Source organism: Solea solea, chromosome 7 (assembly GCF_958295425.1).
Source record: "Solea solea chromosome 7, fSolSol10.1, whole genome shotgun sequence".
NCBI lineage: Eukaryota > Metazoa > Chordata > Actinopteri > Pleuronectiformes > Soleidae > Solea > Solea solea.
Window position 1 is genome coordinate 2,150,612 of NC_081140.1, and position 24,095 is coordinate 2,174,706.

At 42.3% G+C, this 24,095-nt stretch overlaps 1 protein-coding gene across 1 annotated transcript in view; it reads left to right on the forward strand.

Annotated features, from left to right (window-relative positions):
• Positions 1-670: 670 nt before the first annotated feature.
• Positions 671-24,095, forward strand: part of LOC131462834 (extracellular calcium-sensing receptor-like) — a 30,928-nt gene continuing 7,503 nt past the window's right edge. The window contains exons 1-3 of the mRNA XM_058634367.1: positions 671-855; positions 1,094-1,388; positions 1,562-1,648. Of these exons, the coding sequence (XP_058490350.1) occupies positions 671-855; positions 1,094-1,388; positions 1,562-1,648 (567 nt within the window). The remainder of the gene's footprint in view (positions 856-1,093; positions 1,389-1,561; positions 1,649-24,095) is intronic.

The window sequence follows — 24,095 nt, forward strand, 5'->3', positions numbered from 1 at the left end:
CCCAAAGCTTTAGAAAGGTCTTTGTAACCTTTTCCAGACCGATAGATGTCAATTACTTTGTTTCTCATTTGTTCCTGAATTGCTTTAGATCGTGGCATGATGTCTTTCTTTTTTGGGATCCTTTGGCCGACTTCACTTTGTCTGACAGGTTCTATTTAAACGGTCTCTTGATTCAATAGGTCTGGCAGTAATCAGGCCTGTGTGTGGCAAGTAAACTTTTCCAAAAAATGTAACTAACCACAGTGACTTGATGATTTTACAAGGGGGCAATTACTTTTTCACATGGGGCCATATAGGTTTGGATAGCTTTTTCTCCATAATAAATAAAATCATCACTTAAAAACTGCATTTTGTGTTACCTTGGGTTGTCTTTGTCTAATATTTAAATTAGTTTCATAATCTGAAACATTTAAGTGTGACAAACATGTAAAAAAATAAGAAATCAGGAAGGGGACACACACTTTTGCACACCCCTGTATGTCTAAATGACACATGACGTTGCTGAGGACCTGCCCTTTCACCTTGTTATTCTGCCCTGATAGGTGATGTGCAAGAATAAACATTGTCATAAGTCAATAAAAGATGATGTAGTGATGGGACTGAACTCAGTAACGGGATGAACCACAGGAAAGTCATGATGGTATTTTTAGATAACAAGTTGCTCTTGCTAATGTTGTACTGCTGCTTATTCTCTGCTGTGTACTCATCCTCTTGTCAGTTACAGGGACAGTTTATTCTAAATGGGATGCACAAAACTGGAGATGTGATTCTAGGTGGGATTTTTGCAATCAACTTATTTTCTGCTGATGCTGACCTGACTTTTACATCAGAGCCACAGCTGCCTACCTGCTATGGGTGAGTCTGACAGGGAAACAGTCAAATTAAGAAGCTTTTGTTTAGCTAATCAGTATGACATATGTATCTCATCTTTCTAGTAATATGAACTGATTACATTATATCTGACATTTTTTAAGCATTGAAGTTTGATTGAGGTTGTTGATGATGATATTATTTTCAGTATTTGTAGTTATGAAATTTGTAGCTTTGCACTTTATAAGGTTTTTCAAAAGATAAACACTTATTTTTCTGTTAGTTTTGATATCACAGGATTCAGACAGACTCAGACCATGGCCTTTGCTATCGATGAGATCAACAGAAACCCCAACCTGCTAACTAATGTGACTCTGGGATACAGTCTGTATGATAACTGCATCCAACTAGGAATTGGATTTCGTGCAGCACTGACCTTAGTCAGTGGTCAAGAAGAGCAACTTACATTAGAGGAGAACTGTGTAGGAACTCCTCCAGTACTAGGGATTGTGGGTGATCCTATCTCTTCAAATTCTATAGCCATTTCTACAGTCTTAGGTTTGTACAGAGTGCCTATGGTAAGTTTATAAGTCTTCCACTTCAATTATTATAGTGACTAAATTTAAATTAAATGATATTATTTTATTGTTGCATTTAATGATGATATGACAGTTGAGTCATCAACCATACATATTTAAAAGTTTTACAAAAATGTTTATTAGTTAGTAGAAGTTGTCTGCATTTTTTGCAGGTGAGTTATTTTGCCACATGTTCCTGCCTGAGTGATCGACAGAAGTTTCCATCTTTCTTTAGGACGATCCCGAGTGACGCTTTTCAGGTGAAAATCCACCCCCACAAACCTCACATGAGTGAGACAAAAAGAAATGTCTCACTCACGTCTCATTTACAGAATTGTGTTTAATCAGATATACAACACTTTAAGACAGTGATTAAACATGAGTCTTTGATTAAACTGTTCAGCAGTATTTCTAGTAAAGATGATTCCAGCCTGTGCACTAATCCCTCTGCTCTGTGTCCACATAGGTGAATGCTATGATTCAGATTCTAAAACACTTTAGTTGGACTTGGGCAGGTCTGATCATCAGTGATGATGATTATGGATTCCACGCTGCCCGATCCTTTCACTCTGATCTGGGTCCAGCTGGTGGAGGTTGTCTGGCTTACACAGAGATTTTGCCTCAGGGTGACAACCCTGCTGAACTGAGGAGAATAGTGAATGTGATGAGGAAATCTACAGCTCGAGTGGTGATTGTGTTTGCAAGTCGCACGATTAATCTCATGAAAGAGGTCAGTCCTGAACGAGATATTCTAAAAAAAACTGTTTAGCCTCTGGAAAACAGATTTCATTTCTATTGTTTCAATTGTAAGTTGTTAAAGGTGGTGTTAGGAGGGTTTTATATTGAGTTTGTTTACCAGGACCATTACTTATTATTTTTCAATGTATAGGTGGTGAGGCAGAATGTGACAGGCCTGCAGTGGATTGGCAGTGAAGGCTGGACATTAGCTGCTGTGCTCCAGAATCCTCACTTCACCCCATACCTGGGTGGCACACTGGGCATCTCCATCCGTCGAGGAGAAATACCAGGACTCAGAGACTTCCTGTTACAAATACGTCCTGATCTACATCACAACAACACAAATGGAAACAGTAGGGTGAGCATTTCCTGCTGACTGGTTATTTGCCAGTATTATATACTGGCTTTAATACACAAAATAATTATCTTTCAGGTGAATCAGTTTTGGGAACACACATTTCAGTGTAGATTTGCACCACCTCCAGCAGGTTGGGTGGAAGCTGGAGGAGTATTATGCACTGGACAGGAAGTTGTAGAGAATGTGGAGAATGAATTGGTGGATGTTTCAAACCTCAGACCAGAGTATAATGTATATAAGGCTGTGTACGCTCTGGCGTATGCTCTTGATGACATGCTGCAGTGTGAGCCAGGGAGAGGACCTTTCAGCAACAACACATGTGCTCATTTACAAAGACTGGAGCCATGGCAGGTGAGATATCAGTTTACACTACTATTAATTTAAGTTGATTCTTTGTATTTCTTTAAGTCTTGAATGAAGTGTAAGTGTAAAAATTTATTTTGTTCAAGTTAAATAACTGACAGAAAATAAGTCATTTCCATCTGCACTCTTGTTTTACTTTCATTCCTCAGCACTGGCAATAGCTGAGGGCAGAGGTTTTAACTAAACATGAGGGAAGTGAAACTGTTGGTCAGCCGAGGCAAATCTACTGCAGTAACTGTAATTGTCTTTCTTGTTTTTCTTTTATGTCTAATTCTAATTTCCAAAGCTTGTGTATTACTTGGAAAAAGTCAACTTCACCACAACATTTGGTGATCAAGTATCATTTGATGAGAATGGTGATACCTTACCAATATATGACATCATAAATTGGGTGTGGCTCCCTGATGGAAGAACTAAAGTTCAGAGAGTGGGTGAGGTTAAGAGGTCAGCCTTCAAAGGTGAAGTACTCACACTGGATGAAGACAAAATCTTCTGGAACTTTAAATCCAAACAGGTAACTTCTTGCTTTTTTTTAGACAACCATGGATTTGTCTTAATCATTATAGATAAATCTAACAGATAAAGATGTTTCTCCACACAGCCTCCTCGGTCAGTGTGCAGTGAGAGTTGTCCTCCAGGTACCCGCATGGCCAGAAAGAAGGGGGAACCTGAATGTTGTTTTGACTGTGTCCCTTGTTCTGAGGGAAAGATCAGCAATACAACTGGTGAGTGTAAAGTTTTAAACACCACAGTTCAGAGTTGTATAAACATGTATCTCATCACTTTCCCTCTTTCCTCAGACTCCATGGAGTGCACCAGTTGTCCAGAAGATTTCTGGTCCAGCCCCCAGCGTGACCACTGTGTTCCTAAGAAAACAGACTTCCTCTCCTACCATGAGCCTCTGGGTATCTGCTTGACAACCACCTCACTGTTGGGCACATGTATCTGTGTTGCTGTTTTGGGCATCTTCATCCACCATCACAGCACACCTATAGTTCGTGCCAACAATTCAGAGCTCAGTTTTCTTCTCTTGGTGTCCCTCAAATTGTGTTTTTTGTGTTCATTGCTCTTCATTGGACGACCCAGATTATGGACTTGCCAACTAAGACATGCAGCATTTGGTATCAGCTTTGTGCTTTGTGTCTCATGTATCCTGGTGAAAACCATGGTGGTTCTTGCTGTCTTCAGAACCTCCAAACCAGGAGGTGAGTCCAGTCTGAAGTGGTTTGGTGCTGTGCAGCAGAGGGGGACAGTTCTGGTTCTGACTTCTATTCAAGCAGCAATCTGCACTGCCTGGCTTGTCTCTGCTTCACCAGTGCCTCATAGAAACACCCAGTATCACAGTGACAAGATAATTTACGAGTGTGTAGTTGGGTCCACAGTTGGTTTTGCAGTTTTACTTGGTTATATTGGTTTACTGGCTGTCCTCAGTTGTTTGTTGGCTTTTCTAGCAAGGAATCTTCCAGACAGTTTCAATGAGGCCAAACTCATCACTTTCAGCATGTTGATCTTCTGTGCAGTGTGGGTGGCCTTTGTCCCTGCTTACATCAGTTCACCAGGCAAATATGCAGATGCGGTGGAGGTATTTGCCATCCTGGCCTCCAGTTTTGGCCTCTTAGCGGCGCTGTTTGGACCCAAATGTTATATAATCCTGTTGAGACCAGAGAGAAACACAAAGAAAGCTGTGATGGGTCGAGGTACCACAAAATAAAATTGTAAACACTGCTGTCTCTCTGTCTATCCACTATATTTTAGAATTGAGTGGTGATTATAAAATGACAATATAGGTAATACAATTGTTGATGGAACTATACTGAAATTAAACTATTTTAATTTCCAATATTTTGAGTTAATGTCATTTTACATAACAACTTCTACTTGTAAGAAAAGTAACCTTTGTTTTATTATTATTTCACATTTATTTAGCCATGCCATGTGATTAAAATCTCTACATACAGACCTATTAATGTGGCTCCACAGTGTATGATTGGTGTGTAGCTTTACTTAATTGTGTAATTTCTAGTGACATCTAAAGGATAAGCTCGAAATTGCAATGAAAAAATGCTCCTCGGCTCACCCTTCACTTCCACCGATCAGAATGCCTTCGCCATCTTCAGATGAGGTTCCCGTTCAAAGACACAGTTGAACATATTGTGTCTCATGTTCAGATGGGGAGGATGTTCTCACCCACCTGCGCACAGAGGTGGGAAAAAAAAAAACAAGTGGTGAGGACTTAATGATGTTTCACGTTGGGAGCCAGTGCAGTTGTTTCAACTTGGGGGTGATGTTTTGCCAACGTTTGGTCTGAGTGAGAACCCTAGCAGCAGAGTTCTAGACGTGTTGGAGCCTACCCAAGGTATTCTGCAGGACCCCAAACAGGACGGCATTACAGTAGTCCAGGTGTGATGTAATGAAGGAATGGATAAGGGTTTCAGCTAAAGAATCAGCAAGCGATGGTCAGAGTCAGGACACATTTTTGAGGTGGAAAAATGCAGATTTTGTGACAGATTTGATGTGTGTATCGAATGATAGAGTAGAGTCCATAATGACACCCAGGTTGCAAACATCCATGGACAGTGAAGTGGTGATGTCATCGACAGAGAGGACCAGATCTCCCACCTTACTGAGGAGAGACTTTAGACCGACCACTATCAATTCTGTCTTCCGGCTGTTTAGTTGGAGCAGGTTAGAGGTCAACCAAGATTTTATTTCCTGTAAACAGTTGATAAGTGATTGTGGAGGGAGCTAAGTGGATGGTGATGTGCTGAGATAGAGTTGAGTATCATCAGCATAGCAGTGGAAGTTAAGACCATGGTGTTGAATAATCTGTCCAAGCAGGAGAATGTATATGGAGAAGCGGAGAGGGCCAAGGACAGAACCTTGTGGCACACCGTGGCTGACAGTGGCGGGGTGGGAGCAAGAACCATAAATGGTGATAAACTGTTTCCTGTCAGAGAGGTAGGAGTGAGCAGGCCAGAGCAGTATTGTTGAGTCAAATGTGAGTGGAAAAGGCAGGACCAGGATGCTGATGCAACCAGAGTTGGCAGCTCATTTGTGATCTTGACCAGGGCCGTTTCAGTGCTATGGTGGGTCCTATAGAACGATTGGAATGGTTCATAGAGCTCATTGGTGGACATGTGATGATGGAGCTGGGCAGCAACTACTCATTCAAGGATATTGCTGAGAAATGGGAGGTTGGAAATTGGCTGATAGTTATTTAGGTCAGTAGGGTCCAAACCTGCCCTTTTCAGGATGGGGGTGACAGAGGCAATTTTCAGGCTGATGGGTACAGTACCGAGTTGGAGAGATGCATTAACCATGTCCCGAATATGGCAGCAGATGGAGGGAAGGCAGGCTTTGACCAAAGCCGTGGGCATAGGGTCAAGAGAGCATGTGGAGGCCTTAGCTTTGGTGACCAACTCAGCAATATAGGTGGTATCAACTCGATTTAGGGAGGAAAGGGAAGGAGAAGGGACAGGGGAAGTAACATCCTGGGACAGAGACATCCAGGAGGTAGAGGGAGATGATTGTAACTGTTGGTGGACAGACACAACCTTAGCCTGAAAAAAGTCATGGTAAAAGCAAGTCAGGTCAGAGTCAGCAGAGGGGTGGGGGGCAGTACGGGGGGAAAAGAGTCTGGTATTTGTGGATTAATAATGCCCTGAGGTGATTTAGCTGGGACCTAAAAACAGTTGAGTAGTATTCAGTCCTAGCCAGGGAGAGAGCATCTTTGTAGGAGCTAACACAGTCTTTGAAAGCCAGCCAGGTGGACAGTGAGGCCAGTTATTCTACAAAGCCTCTTAAGCCGCCGGACAGCGGCTTTCATGGAGCGAAGTTCAGTGGTAAACCAACGTGTGGGACGGAATGAAATCTCGTTGTAACCCCCCAGTACAATGACAATAAAGGTGATTCTGAATCTGAATCTCAAAATCAAAAACTCAGAGGCAAATTTGCAGCTGCCGGTATCAACATGAATGTTTAAGTTCCTCAGCAAGAGTGTGGATGTGGATATAGTACAGACAGGTGTAAGGAGGTCAGATAGTTCAGACAAAAATGTGCAAGGAGCTTTGGGTGGGCGGTATATGGGGACTGTCTGAAGCTGAGAACTGCCAGCCAGTGTAAACACCACACTCTCGATGTAGTGGTTACTTGATCTGTAGAAATACAATACAAAAAAATTGGTTGTTAATGGAGTGCTCTTTATATAAGTAACACACAGCATACCACAACCTTGTGTCACAGAGCTTACTGCCGTGCATTTCAGCCTAAGTTAGAACTGAAATAGAGCCACAGTGTGCTACACAGCCCTGTGAAAATGTTGTATCTTGCTGTCACATTCATGTGTTTCAGCCTGAGTTAAGTTTAAGACATTTCCTCCTAACTGTCCCACATTGCATTTTAGTTAGTGTAGACTTGTTTGCAACATTTTTTTTTCTTAAACCCTGCTAACATGTTTCTGAAGCCTAATGTACCTAGTCAGTCACTAGTCAGTGCTTTAGCTTGCTTCAAAGAAAGCTTCTTTCCATGTGGTAGACATCCATATTGTTGTTAGCCCAGGGTAGAGACACTACACAGTGTTCCTCAGGTTAAAACACTAAATAATTGTTTTGTTTGTTGTGTTCAACTCCTTCTTCTCTAGACCTAACAATGGAGAATCACTGTATGGAACTGTGTGTTTCTTTTCTTTTCTAAAAACAGGTTAAATTTGAATGAGCGCAAGAAGGAAATAAACTCCCTCATTTATGACAGTTTTGATGCTAAGAATGCATCGAAAGTATAATTTTTGGAATGCCTGCTGCTGAATTTCCACAGACAGGCGAGCCGTTCACTTCAGAGCAAAGCAGCTCTAAAGAAAGAGCTTAACTCTTTAGGAATAAAGTCAAATAGATCTGACATTTCTGATATAGATAGTTTAGCCTCCAGTAGAATTTCTACTCAGGACTCTTTTTATTCATACACACATGCATGACACTACGTTCCATGCTCACCTCAATGGAGAGGGGTTAGGTCTGTTCAGGACTAACCCTCCCCCTTTTCAGTCTCCTCTTTGGAGCATCATGGTGATAAGAGCCATACAGGCTTCACCTACCCCCCAGAGAGAACAGCAGGAGCACATGAAAGACATGCTCAGACCTCACAATGTCCTCGTTTTAAGATACTGGAATCTCTTGCAAAAGACATTGATCATTTTGATCCAGACAATTGTGATGACAACATTGACAATTATTTTAGTGAGATTAGTCTTATTAACCTTCCCCATGCAACTGAACGGGAGAAGATTAAACTTGTGGAGAAGACCAGCTCTAAAGTGTTCTACAGGTTTATACAGAAACTTCAGTCAGAAATAACTACACAGAGCTTTGTCAAGCTCTCACAGAAGAATTCTCCTCAAGTGTTGATGAGAATACTTCCATGGTTGCAGCTTTTCAAGTTAAACATACCTGTCACAGATAAAAGCTTTTAACCGGACAGGTCAACTCCAAAACTGTCACCCAGACGAACAAAGGTGGGTCTACACAGCGTATGTCCTCTTTCCCAGGTCATCTGCTCCAGACAGTTAGCCTCCTCTGTGTCCAGTAACATGGACCTGTTACACGTTTCAAATTAGTGAAACTGATACAACAAAAGATATGTATTCATAGTGTTTTGCTCGCTCTCCAACCTGGGAAAACACAATTACAGAGTTGTTAAATGAGCGATTACAAACAAGGCTCTATAACCCGGTTTTTCACCACAAAAATCCAACAACAGACTTCTCACAGTTATCACCAACAACTATAAATTATAGGAGGACACAATTTTAATACTTTTAACGGGTACCAACCTGAACCAAAAAAACAATTACGGAGTTGTTAAATGAGAGCGCGAACCACCATCTTTTCCTCTGAATCTTGGTCTGAGGGGAGGAGGGAGGTGCGCCTCACCTTGAGTTCCGTGCTAAACCGATACCCACACTTTGGTTCCCCCTTCTTTTCTTTCCTCCTACAGCCTTATTCTTGCACAATAATTAATGAAATAATAGTCATGTTAAATTAGACATTTAGCTGATTATTGTCGGCACTAATAAGATCATGTATAAAACAAAACACTCATGCAAATACATTCAAACAAAGTAACAAGTGACTTAGTGTACTCAGATTAAGGTGTACCACAGACCCACCGGCTGCTCAGCCTCTGGGCAGATGATATACCAGGTCTTTTGGGAGAGTAGTCTCAGGAAAATAATTGGTTTATATTGATTAAATTTACTTTTAGTCCTATGACAGGCAACTTGGGGCAAAGGGTCTGCTGAGGGAACATCATCACACAGAGTAATGGAGCCAGGAAGCTAAACCACAACCTTCTAATTGAAAGATGACCTGAGGATTAATGCACATTAAATCTGCCAACATTAAACAACAAAAACAACATAAAATAAACACGACCTCTAGACCTTTTGACAAGTTATAACAAAAGTGGTTTGGATTTACAAAATTGTGCACTGTCCTGTCTAAACCTGTTTACACAGCCACACACTTTTCGATTCATTAGGTTTATTTATTCATCAATTTACAAAACATCATGTGAAAAAATACTGGACAACAAACACACTGATGTAAAACTTTGTAATTTCTCACTTTGTCAACTATGTCAAAATGACGCATGACGTTACTGAGGACCTGCCCCTACAGCTTGTTATTCTGCCCTGATAGGTGATGTGCAAGAATAAACATTGTCATAAGTCAATAAAAGATGATGTAGTGATGGGACTGAACTCAGTAACGGGATGAACCACAGGAAAGTCATGAGGGTATTTTTAGATAACAAGTTACTCTTGCTAATGTTGTACTGCTGCTTATTCTCAGCTGTGTCCTCCTCTCTTTATTCCTCCTCTTGTCAGTTTCTGAGACAGTTTATTCTAAATGGGATGCACAAAACTGGAGATGTGATTCTTGGTGGGATTTTTGCAATCAACTTATTTTCTGCTGACCCTGACCTGACTTTTACCTCAGAGCCACAGCTGCCTATCTGCTATGAGTGAGTCTGACAGGGAAACAGTAAAATTAAGAAGCTGTTGTTAAGCTAATCAGTATGTATCTTTTTAGTAATGTGAACTGATTTCATTATATCTGACATTTTTTAAGCATTGAAGTTTGATTAAGGGGGTTGCTGGTGATATTATTTTCAGTATCTGTAGTCATGAAATATGTAGCTTTGCACTTAATAAGGTTTTTCAAAAGATAAACAATTGTTTTTCTGTTAGGTTTGATATCACAGGATTCAGACAGGCTCAGACCATGGCCTTTGCTATCGATGAGATCAACAGAAACTCCAACCTGCTGCCTAATGTGACTCTGGGATACAGTCTGTATGATAACTGCTTTCAACTACGAATTGGATTTCCTGCAGCACTGTCCTTAGTCAGTGTTGCAGGAAAAGAAGAGCAACTTACATTAGAGGAGAACTGTGTTGGAACTCCTCCAGTCCTAGGCATTGTGGGAGATACTACCTCTTCAAATTCTATAGCCATTTCTTCTGTCTTAGGTTTGTACAGAATGCCTCTGGTAAGTTTTTTAGTCCTTCAACTGAATCATTCTTGTGATGAAATGATGTAAAGTAAATTTAAATATAATTCCAATAATTATCTTTAATGCGTTAAATTAACAGTTGACCAATTTACCTTAAATGTTTTAAGAGAAAAAGAAAAAACGATTTTTTAGAATATGTGGTCTGCTTTTTTTGCAGGTGAGTTATTTTGCCTCATGTTCCTGCCTGAGTGACAGACAAAAGTTTCCATCTTTCTTTAGAACGATCCCAAGTGATGCTTTTCAGGTGAAAATCTATCCTTAGAAAATGTGTATCACCAGTTCTGTTGTGTCTCATTTACAGAATTCTGTGGTATCAGATATGCAACACAGTGATTAAACATGAGTCTTTGATGAACCTGTTCAGTAGGATTTCTAGTAAAGAGGATTCCAGCCTGTGCACTAATCCCTCTGCTCTGTGTCCACATAGGTGAAGGCTATGATTCAGATTCTAAAACACTTTGGTTGGACTTGGACAGGTCTGCTCATCAGTGATGATGATTATGGAGTCCACGCTGCCCGATCCTTTCACTCTGATCTGGGTCCAGCTGGTGGAGGTTGTCTGGCTTACACAGAGATTTTGCCTCAGGGTTATGACCCTGCTGAACTCAGAAGAATAGTGGATGTGATGAGGAAATCTACAGCTCGAGTGGTGATTGTGTTTGCCAATAATTTTCCCACGTTTAATCTCATGAAAGAGGTCAGTCCTTAAAAAGATATTCTGAAAAAAAACTATTTAGCCTCTGGAAAACGGATTTCATTTCTAATGTTTCAACTGTAAGTTGTTAAAGCTGTTGTTAGGAGGGTTTTGGAGTAACTGTGTTTACCAGGACCACTACTTATTAAATTTCAATGTGCAGGTGGTGAGGCAGAATGTGACAGGCCTGCAGTGGATTGCCAGTGAAATCTGGTCATCAGCTGCTGCGCTCCAGACTCCTTACTTCATCCCGTACCTTCGTGGAACACTGGGCATCTCCGTCCAACGAGGAGAAATACCAGGACTCAGAGACTTCCTGTTACAAATACGTCCTGAACTACATCACAACAACACCCATGGAAACAGCATGGTGAGAATTTCCTGCTGACTGGTTATTTGTGAGTATTATATATTGGCTTTAATACACACAATAATTATCTTTCAGGTGAATCAATTTTGGGAACACACATTTCAGTGTAGATTTGCACCACCTCCAGCAGGTTGGGTGGAAGCTGGAGGAGAATTATGCACTGGACAGGAAGTTATAGAGAATGTGGAGAATGAATTGGTGGATGTTTCAAACCTCAGACCAGAGTATAATGTGTATAAGGCTGTGTACACTCTGGCGTATGCTCTTGATGACATGCTGCAGTGTGAGCCAGGGAGAGGACCTTTCAGCAACAACACCTGTGCTCATTTACAAAGACTGGAGCCATGGCAGGTGAGATATCAGTTTACACTCAACTCTTCATTTCACTTAATACTTTATATTATTAAAAGATGTTTTGAATCGCAATGAGTTTTTTACCTGGTTAAATAATAGAAAAATAATAAATAATAAATAATAGTAATATTAACAGTGTAAGACATTTTGATTAATGAATAAAAACATTGCACTTTCCTCATAAAGTTAAGAGATAATGGAGTGGAAGTAAATATGGCAGGTGAGATATCAGTTAACATTACTATTAATTTAATTTAATTCTTTAAGACTTGAATAAAGTGTAAGTGTTAAAATATTTTATTTTGTTCAACTTAAATAACAGATAAAATACAAGTCATTTCCATCTGCACTCTTCATTCCTCAGCACTGGCAATAGCTGAGGGCAGAGGTTTTAACTAAACATGCACATGGGTTAGGGTTAGGGTTAGCTAACTCACACGTTATATGAGTAAAAGTGAATCTGTTGGTCACCCGAAGCAAACAACTACTGCAGTCACTGTAATTGTCTTTCTTGTTTTCCTTATGTCTGACTCTCACATCCAAAGCTTGTGTATTACTTGGACAAAGTCAACTTCACCACAAAATTTGGTGATCGAGTGTCATTTGACAAGAATGGTGATACCATACCAATATATGACATCATAAATTGGGTGTGGCTCCCTGATGGAAGAACTAAAGTTCAGACAGTGGGTGAGGTTAAGAGGTCAGCCTTCAAAAGTGAAGAACTCACACTGGATGAAGACAAAATCTTCTGGAACTTTGAATCCAAACAGGTTACTATCTCTTTGCCACACTCACTAGTCTAGATTCTCATTGTTCCTGAGTTTGCAGAGGTTTGCTATGGTCCATCTAACGTGAATGTTGTCATTCACCCATGTTCATTATGGTACTGTTAAAATCTTCATAGACATATGCATGCACCTCCACCTTTATTGACTGTATGAAGGTCCCACAGGCCAGTCATTTCTATGACCTTGTTATCCCACCAGCTTAGGTGTGCGGCAAAGTCTGAAGAATGGCAAGGTATTCTTCCTTCCACCTCTTCCACAATAATTGCAAGACACTGAGCCTGCCTCGAATATTTTGTGTGGAGGTCCATAATTACCATAATGTGCTGATATAGGATTTAACTTTTGATTGTCTCCCACAAACCACCCATATGTGATGAATGTCAGTGGTAAAGCTACTATGTGCTAGCTTTTTCTTAAAAGCAGTTGGTCAATGTAGCATCACTGTGGTCAGTGAATAGCCTACATCCAGGACATGATCAAAACCTACACCCCAGCCCGCCCACTTCACTCTGCATCGGCAAACCGGCTCGCTGCCCCCTCACTGAGAGCATCGCAGAGGCATTCACAGAACTCGAGACTGTTCACTGTCCTCGCTCCCAAATGGTGGAACGAGCTCCCCATCGACATCCGGACAGCGGAAAGCCTCCACATCTTCCGCCGCCGACTAAAGACACATTTCTTCCGACTCTACCTCGACGATGACGACGACAAAAAAAAAACAAAAAAAACAACAAAAACCTATACATCGCACTTCGAACCCGGGTCTTCTCGCTGCAAGGCGAGAGTGCTAACCACTACACCACCGTGTGGCCCAGGACCTATTGTAATTCTAGGAATTAATATTATTATTTTTCTCCGCGGGGAATCTCGAATTTGACCCCCTGAACGTGCGTGAAAACGGACGAAAATTGGCACGCACATCAGAACTGCCGAAAAATTCGATAAAATAATGGAATTGCGAAAAACCAATGCAAAATGGCTCAGATGCGCCCCCACAGGTCACATGCCTATGGAGCAGGCCGAAATTTAGTTTCACCGAATTTCACAAAATTTGTTGGGATTATTGTTCGGCCCAAGACGAACAAAAAAACCTTCTGACACCATGACCTCGACTCAACAGGAAGTCGGCCATCTTGGATTTGGCGTCCATCGTTTTTTAAGTTTCGTAACTGAACGAACTTGTCTGAGGGTGTTCATCGTAGGAACACGAAAAATCACCAAATTGTTCTAGACGAATTTCGACGGCTCGCCACGAAACAGGAAGTGCGCTATAACCGCCATACTTTGGCCTATCCGCATGAAACTTCATACGTGACACGAAACACGTCTATGAATGCGAACTTGACCGCAACGCGATGTCGGCCATTTTGAATTACGCGTTTCGCAGCTAAACAGGAAGTGCCCTGTAACTCACCCATACATTGACCGATTTGCTCAAAATGTGTTATGTTAGACCATGGGCCCGCCCTGAACACATCTGCAAGATATCACCTGCACACAGAAAGTAGATCGTCTGAAACAGGAAGTGCCCTTTAACTTTGCCCAACATTGACCAATCGGCCCGAAACTTGATATGTGAGACCAAGGGCCCGCCCTGAACACGTCTGCAAGCCATGACCTGCACACAGGAAGTAGGTCTTCCCAGACAGGAAGTGACCTGTAACATTGCCATACATTGACCAATCTGCACTAAAGTTCACAAACGTGATAAGTGACCCGGCCAGAGCACAGAGCCCAGGTTGTACATGGCACGCAGGTAGGGGCGGCAGCTGCGAGGTCCTGTACAACGCTGCTTGCAGCTTTAATTTGTCATTGTTCTTCCTAAAATTATTTCTGGTGTAGAAAAAGATATCGAGCAGTTTTCAAGCAGCAGAAGTTTTACCATCCACAGGGCTGAACAGACATGCCACAGAAAATCCATAGCAACAGATACAGAACATGGAAACGTATGGAGCGGCACCTCATAAGATAAAATAACAGACTGATATTTCTCCACACAGCCTCCTCAGTCAGTGTGCAGTGAGAGTTGTCCTCCAGGTACCCGTATGGCCAGAAAGCAGGGGGAGCCAGAGTGTTGTTTTGACTGTGTCCCTTGTTCTGAGGGAATGATCAGCAATACAACTGGTGAGTGTGACACTTTAAACAGTTCAGAAATGTTGTATAAACATGTATCTCATCACTTTCCCTCTTTCTCAGACTCCATGGAGTGCACCAGTTGTCCAGAAGATTTCTGGACCAGCCCTCAGCGTGACCACTGTGTTCCTAAGAAAATAGAGTTCCTCTCCTACCATGAGCCTCTGGGTATCTGCTTGACAACCACCACACTGTTGGGCACATGTATCTGTGTTGTTGTTCTGGGCATCTTCATCCATCATCACAACACACCCATAGTTCGTGCCAACAATTCAGAACTCAGTTTTCTTCTATTGGTTTCGCTCAAATTGTGTTTCCTCTGTTCGTTGCTCTTCATTGGACGACCCAGATTATGGACTTGTCAACTAAGACATGCAGCATTTGGCATCAGCTTTGTGCTTTGTGTCTCATGTATCCTGGTGAAAACCATGGTGGTTCTGGCTGTGTTCAAGGCCTCCAAACCAGGAGGTGGGTCCACTCTGAAGTGGTTTGGTGCTGTGCAGCAGAGAGGCACAGTTCTGGTTTTGACCTCTATTCAAGCAGCAATCTGCACTGCATGGCTTGTCTCTGCTTCACCAGTGCCTCATAAAAACATCCTGTACCACAGTGGCAAGATAGTCTATGAGTGTGCAGTTGGGTCCACAGTTGGTTTTGCAGTTTTACTTGGTTATATTGGTTTACTGGCTGTCCTCAGTTTTTTGTTGGCTTTTCTAGCAAGGAATCTTCCAGACAGTTTCAATGAGGCCAAACTCATCAATTTCAGCATGTTGATCTTTGGTGCAGTGTGGGTGGCCTTTGTCCCTGCTTACATTAACTCACCAGGCAAATATGCAGATGCAGTGGAGGTATTTGCCATCCTGGCCTCCAGTTTTGGCCTCTTGGTGGCGCTGTTTGGACCTAAATGTTACATAATCTTGTTGAGACCAGAGAGAAACACAAAGAAAGCCATCATGAGTCGAGGCACCACAAAGTAAAACTGTAAACACTGCTGTTTCTTCATCTATCATCTGTATTTTAGACTTGTAACTATCACATCACAATACAGGCAATAAAGATTTTGATAAAAAAATACTTTTTAACTTAAATTACTACTAAAATCATAACCAATTGTTTCTCCCAATGTTGGTAGGGAATGTCATTTTTCACTAAATTACTTCTAGTAGTACCAAAGGTATCTTTTCTTTATTCATTTGATTTAAAGTAGAGGTAGAGGAGGAAACTCCAATTAACGTTGCTTTTGAATGTGTATCTGTATCATTTCCTTGTTTATTAAGCCCTAAAGTTTCAGCCCTAAACAGCCACTGCTGAGAACGCATTTTTTTTATTGTTTTCCTGAGCTCTCCTAAGCGGATTTCAAAAGTGCTTGCTCATGATGCAACTAGCAGGTCAGACCACTCCTCTAAACAGCAGCTCCTCCTCCTGCTCCGGAGTTGTGTCAACTGCTTGCTCTGTTGCTGCTGTAAAAAGCAACACTAGACACTTCAGAAGCTGCTAAACGTCTTCCTGAGGACTCAACACCAAACTCAGTCTGAAGGAAGGAGCTGTGTCAACTATCCATGATAGATTTCTTGACAGCAGAGATAAGTATTTCAAACATTAATTAATTTGACATGTGTGTGCATGTTTCTTCTCCTGTGTAGCATGAGCTAACTGCTACAGGATTAAAAGGGAAGTGTGTGTGTGTGTGCCTGCTCCCAGTTAGCACAATGTTAGCAGGCTAACAGCTTGAATTGGAGGAAAGCATGTGTGTGTGTGTTTGTGTGCCCAAAATTACAGGCTAACAGCTCATTGTGTGTGAAGTTTTATGGATTTGGCCACTGACCAGTTCCAGCAGATTGTCTGAATGCAGCAAACCACTCCACAGCTGTCTGGGACCCCTCCACCTGTCCTCGGCCGTCCTCCTGCTCCAACAGATCGCCCTCCTGGTCGGAGGTGGTGGTCTGAGGCCGCAAGAGGGACCCGGACGGGGCCGCCTCACCCCCTCAGCTGAGCCTGTCCAACCACTACACGGCTCTGGTGGCCGACACTCCCCCAGCCGCTGAACCTATCACTCCAGCTCGCCCCGACACGGATACTTCAAAAATGGGGCCCGCAGACACCGCTAAGCTCCAGCTAACGGTGCCAAGCTCCGCACATCCTGGCCCGTGACCTCAGCATACCGACACAGGCTCTGTGCAAGGCCGTGCTCAGACACTCTGGAGGTCTTCGTTGTCCGGAGCTGGTAACGGTGAGTCCCTCTCCTCGTTCCAGGGCTGACCGCACGGGCACACCTCGTCCACTATTTTCCCCAACCACAATCATCATCGGAGACTCCATAATCCGAAACACACAATTTTACAACGCTGCCACACACTGCCTCCCTGGAGCCACAATTCTGCTGATCCTCAGCAAACTCCTGGGGCCGCTGAGCTCACTCCCGTCCTCCATCTGACGTATAATCGCCCATGTTGGGACGTGTGACATCGCTTGCCAGCAGTCGGAACTCACAAAAAAATATTCTAACAAACTTTTTAGCTTTTAAGTTCCTGTAAAAAAACGTTTGGTATTCATGTTTTTAAGGAAATATGGAAAGACTCAATGAAAAAAATACCAAAATGCAGTAAAAGAAGCAAAAACCACCTATTTTTCCAACCTGGGTTTAGAGAACCGTTCAAACCCCAGAGTTTTATTTGAAGGTGACATAGACCGGAAGCTCCAATTAACACTGCGTTTGTGTGTGTATCTGCGTCATTACCTCGTTTATGAAACCCTAAAGTTTCAGAACAAACAGTTCATCCACTGCTGAGAAAATATAGTGTTGTATTGTTTTCCTGGGCTCTGCGAAGCGGATCGACACTTCCTTAATTTGATGTCGTCATCAGAAATCCTCACCACCGTAGCGCCTCCCGGTGCGGGCACTAGTCCGGGCACATCCGGTTGCGTACATTCAACCGCAGAAGAAGAAGAAGAACTAGTCTCGTTGTAGCTGCTGAGATGCAGAGCATCCACCGTGCCAGAGGGGGAGCTGTGTATCTGAGAGCTGGCCTATCTATTACGTCACTTCCAGGTACCTGGCCAATCCCAGGACAGTAGGAAAGCTCTCGTTGGCTGGCCAATCAGAGCAACTGTTTGGTCTGAAACAGCGCGGCTGACGAGAGCGTCAGTGAGGAGATATTTTGATCGGCTCGTTTGCAGCGATTAGGAGGTTTTTAATCATGAAAACAAGTTAATATATGTAAGTAGACCTCCATAACTAACATATATGTGTGATACAAGCATTCTATGTCACCTTTAAAGTGGACATATTATACCCTATTTCCCCCATTAAAATAGTTCCCTGGTGTCCTAATGAACATGTCAGTGACATGCTTTGGTCAAAATACCATAAGGATGAAGCACCATAGCAGTTCAATAACCCTGCTAAACCCGCCCCTTTCAGAACGCTCGGTTTTCGTGCATGGTCCCTTTACATGCAAATGAGACTCAGGCAAACACACACCCACTTCTTCCATGGTGTTTCTGATTTGTCCTCTTTACATCGCTCACTCGCTCAGATGCTGTTCCCTCTGTTCCATTCGTCTCCCCCTCCCTCCACTAGTTCTCTGACAATATCAACATGGCAGCGTGAGCGGAAAACAGCGAGAGTGCCGTCACAGGAAGAGACGTCCTACATATGGATCGAGCCGAACAGTGCCGAACTGTAAATCAGTTAAAAACACTTCGGGACAGCACCACTGATCGCCACCACTGATCGCAAGTGGCGCGTGGCGAGCTGAATAAACTGCCGCTGTATGTGGCTGTATCAGACCGGTGAATGCTCCGGAGCTGGTGATCACTGTCTGATACAGTCACATACAGCGCCAGTTTAGTGCAGCCCCACTGATCGCCAGCCGCGAGCTGCATAAACTGCCGCTGTATGTGACTGTATCAGACTGAGTCGCTGTTTGTACGTCGGTGAAATACGTTCGCTGACTAAATACGGCGACCGCTGGCCGCAGTCTGATGCGAAGTGGTGCGAACACACAAACACACGTTTGCTGACTTTATCCGGCACATTAGCTTCATATTTAAAATCCTCTGAGGCTGGAAGTTTGTGTAAAACACTGTGCTCCACTGTGCAGCCAACAACAGCACACTTGTCCCTCCGCGTTGACATAATACCGCTCTTCCTCCCTCACCTGCACTCTCGCAGGGACAAGGTGGAGCTAAGGTGGAGCTCTCGAAGTAAACTTACTGGTGGGGCAGTAACATTCGCGGTGAAATGCGCATGCTGCTGTCATAAGCGGAGGGAATTCAACATCGAGTGTTTTATCACCGATACTTACACTAAGGGGGACCACGAAAACATGACTGATTATTCTTTTTCCACACTTTGGCGACTGGTAGGGCCTCCAGAGTCCCAAATATAAGTATTGCAATTGTTAAAAAGTTGATTTTGCATAATATGTCCCCTTTAAGGTTTTAGATTTAGTCACCTCCCTGTCCCTCTTACTTTAATGATGCACCACAAAAGACCTGCGAGGAGATTTTACAGTTTTTTAAAGACAAGGCCAATTTTATTAAGCAACAGATCACCCCGCCAGACAGCATTTTATCCACCAGTAGAGATGTTTTTACACATTTTAGATTTTAGTGATTTTCAACCTGTTTCACTTTCTTTCTTATCAGACATTTTATTAGACATGAAACCAATCACATGCAGCCTTGATTTTATTCCCACCAAATTTCTTAAAGAGGTTTTTAACACACTCTGACCCAATATTTTATCCATTTTAAATCATTTTTAACCCATGGTTAAAAACACCGCAGCGTGTTTTTAAGCAACCTAGACCCCACCGATTTTAATAATTTTAGACCAATTTCAACTTAAGTTTTTATCAAAAGTTTTAGAAAAAGTATAATTTTTTTATTTTTTATTTATTTCAATTCAGTTTCAGACTTTAACATAGTACTGAAACTGCCCTCCTCAAAGTAACCAACAACCTGCTTTTAACTACAGACTTAAGTGGCGCTTTTGATACTATAGATCACAACTTTTTGATTGACCGTCTTAAATCCTGGGGTGGTATCAGGTGCACAGCACTTGGTTGGTTTTGCTCTTACCTTTCTAACAAAACCAGTGCAGTCACCATATGCAACTTCTCATCCTCTACAATCCAAATAGCCTATGGCAGGGGTCTTCAAAGTTTTCCAGAAACACAGTGAAGGAAGGGTCAAATTCAACACACAGCTTTTTCAGGATATAGGTACATCAGAACTCTACAAAGTGGCACTTCACAACCGGTACCAAGCCCTAGAAATAGAAAACCCAGGCACAGTGGCAGGGATATGGACATGTCTGAAAAACATTTGGAAAGACATGACATGCGAAGAAGTGATAGGGAGAAGGAAGACCAACAACAAGCCCTGGATATACAAAGACACAGACAGAAAAGTGAGTGAGAGGAGGGAGATAAAAGAGGCAGTAAATAGAAGCAAAACCAGATTGACGCAGCAGCAAACAAGGAAGTGAAAAGATGTGTAAGAAGGGACAAGAATACATTTATTGAGGATTTAGCTCAGCAGGCAAAGGAAACAATTATTATTTAAAAGAACAAATTGAAGGACCTATACCTTACTACAATGTTTTTGATTTACCACATAGTGACTGTTAAACGGAGGTGGATACGGAGAGGATGCTGGCGTTGACTGTTCGCTGCTTCTTTGCACCCAAGCCCAGAGAACTGCTGTTGTTGTTGTTGTTCACATTTCTGCACTGAGGGACATGATCGTCCCCGCCGTGTCCCGGTGCAGACAGTCTCCACAATGGTGGAGCTGTTTCTTTGAACTGTGTGTCCTTGGGCGACTGTCTCCCCACGGGGGGTTTCAAGCCCAGCGACCCCCACGAACGTGCTAACAGCAGCTATGGCATTAGCCGGGGCCCAGACGAAGCAAAAGCCATTCAGCTCTTGGATGTATCCTGCCATCAAACGAAGGCCCACATGTGGACTACCATCTCCTCTCCTGTTGTGGATCATCTTGGCTGGTCTGACCGTCATCCACCACTGTTGGTGGCAAGGATCCTGGCTAACGTTAGCATCAGCTAACACCGGCAACTCAAGCACTGGCAGCTCAAAGGAACTCCAGCATCACCACACCAGCAGAGATCCGCGCGGACACCTCAACCTCCCTCGTCGGCCCCGTTACATCCACCGGGGGTCTTGCTGCAGGTTCAATCTGTCCTCACTTGGCGACCACAGCTCCATAACATCCATGTGGTCAGCTGAACGCGACACCTGCGTCACGGTGCACAGATATGAGCCACCGCACTGCAAAACCTGGAGTGGATCACAGTGTCCTCCGGCCTCTGATTAAACAAGGCTCTACAAATCATATCCTCTTTAAATAATTAAATGTACAGTCTTTATCCAATAAATCTGTATTTATTCACAAACACATTAAGGACTAGGGGCTGGGCATTCTCTGCCTCACAGAAACGTGGCAGCAGCCTGAAGTTTATTCAGCTCTAAATGAGGCTTGCCCCTCTGGGTATAATTACCTGAGCAAAACCCGTACAACTGGCCGTGGTGGTGGCCTCGCTGTTTTACACCACAGTGACATTGAATTGAATTGAGCTTCCTGTCTGCCCCAAATTTCTGTTCCTTTGAAAATCTGGTACTCAAATGCAAACACTCTCTTAATATAACAATAGCTCTTATTTATCGTCCTCCAAAATCCCAACCAACATTTATTACAGATATACAAAATTTCCTCATTTCACACTCAATAAACTACAGACCTTCATGAAGCGGTGCCTCAGACGACTCTTGAGAATATTCTGGCCCAACACCATCTCTAATGCCAACCTGTGGGGAACTCACCAAACAAGACACAATAGAAACTCAAATCTGGAGGAGGAAATGGAAGTGGATAGGCCACACACTCAGAAGAAAGAAGTCAATCATTAAGCAGGCACTGACGTGGAACCCACAGGGCAGGAGGAAGAGAGGCAGACCGAGAAGCACCTGGAGAAGAAGCACATAACAGTAGATGAAGGACGAAGGGCTGTCGTGGCAACATCTGGAGCGAAGGGCCCAAGACCGGAGAGGATGGAGCTTCGTCGATGGCCTGTGTTCCTCTAGGGACTTAAAGGCCTAAGAAGAGACCCAATGATCCGAGAAGCCTGGTTGCTGTTTTAGACTGTCTAAAAGATGTGAACCGCTGGATGGCCCATAACCTTCTCCAATTAAACAACTCCAAATCGGAAATATTACTATTAACCCACCAAACACCATCTCTAGTCCTATCTGTCTTGGTCCGTTATCCAGTAACATTAAGCTCACTGTCAGAAACCTAGGTATCACCTTTGACTCAGACTTCACATTCACCCCTCACATAAACAAAGTTGTACAGTCTTGCTTCCTCCGAATCAGAACCATCTCAAAAATCAAACATTTTCTATCACAGCCTAATCTAGAAATAGTAGTCCACACCCTCATATTTTTCCATTTAGATTACTGCAACTCCCTTTTAACCAGCATCAATCATAAATCACTCTCCCGCCTCCAGCTGGTTCAGAACTCAGCAGCCAGGCTTCTCACTGGTTTTAACAGATGGCATCACATTACTCCAATATTGGCTTCACTCTACTGGCTGCGTTTTAGAATTGATTTTAAGATTTTACTGATCACTTTTAAGGCTCGTCAAGGTCTAGCCCCTCATACAGCACTGAAATGCTGACCCCATATGAGCCTGTTCGCAGCCTTAGATCCGTGGGCGGGTTTCTCTTAACTGTTCCGAGGCCGAGGCTCAAAACCAGGGGTGACCCCGCTTACTTCGTCAGAGCGCTTCGGCTTTGGAACGGCCTGCCCACAGAGATAAGGCTTTCTAATTCATTGTCATCTTTTAAATCTCTTCATAAAACAATTTTTTTTAGATTTGCTATGTGATGTCTTCTTTTTATTGTCTTTTTATCTTTGTATCTGTTTATCCTTTAATCTCATCGCTTTTGTTCCTTTTCGGTGTATTTTTTATTTATGTATGTGAAAGCACTTGTAAATTGCTATTTATAAAGTAGCTATACAAATAAAGCTTTACTTACTTACATACTTGATGAAATGATCCAGTTGACCTGATGTGGAGGCTGTAGTGTATTAGCAGTGTATGTTGGGTTTGTTGTTTATTCAGCTGTATGCATCACCAAACTGAAATGCATTTTGATATAAATTGTGTAAGGATACACAATGATTCAGAAATAACACATGTGAAGAACTTCAATTTAATTTCACTCAATTCTAATTTATTTGTATAACACCGAATCACACCATACATTATCTCAAGGCACTGTACATAGACAACAACATCTGCATTTACATACATATATTTTTGCTTGGATGAGGAACACTTGTTTTTGTCTCATAATTATGATGTATGTTATGAGAAGATGGACAAACTAATTCAGATTTCCTGTATATGTGAGTGACGTAGAGTAGTGAAACCAGGGATCTAATCCACAACCTTCCAGTTGAAAGATGATGCACAGTGATCCACATTAAAGAGGATAAGTCCTTATTACAACTGGAAACTGTGCTTAAATTGTTGAGAGGAGCTAACATATTAGTTTATTGCAAACAAAAACATAGCTGTTCAATAACATAACTTACTGTAATCACAGTAAGTTCCAACTTAGTTTGCCAAGTAATAACAGAAATGATGCAGTTTAGATTTATAAAAATATGGACAACCTGTTAACACAGCCACAGTTTAATAACAGACACACTTCTTGATTCATTATATTAATTAGTTTCAATAATTTACAAAACATATTTTTTTGAAAATATTATACAGCTACAAACACACTGATGTAAACTAAGTACATATCAACAAGTAAAAGATAAATGACAAAACTACATTTAAATGAAGCATGATGTTACTGAGGACCTGCCCCTAAAGCGTGTTATTCTGCCCTGATAGGTGATGTGCAAGAATAAACATTGTCATAAGTCAATAAAAAGATGATGTAGTTAAAGGACTGAACTCAGTAAAGGGATGAACCAGAGCAAAGTCATGAGGACATTTTTGGACAACAACTTGCTCTTACTGATGATGTTGTATTCCTGCTTATTCTTTGCTGCGTCCTCCTCTCTTTATTCCTCCTCTTGTCAGTTACAGGAACAGTTTCATTTAAATGGGATGCACAAAACTGGAGATGTGATTCTTGGTGGACTTTTTGCAATCAACTTCTTTACTGATGATCTTGACGTGACTTTTACCTCAAAGCCACAGCTGCCTCCCTGCTATGGGTGAGTCTGACAGTATCTGTAGGTGTCTAACTTTACAGACTGCATAACATATTTTGAAAAATAAACATGTATTATATT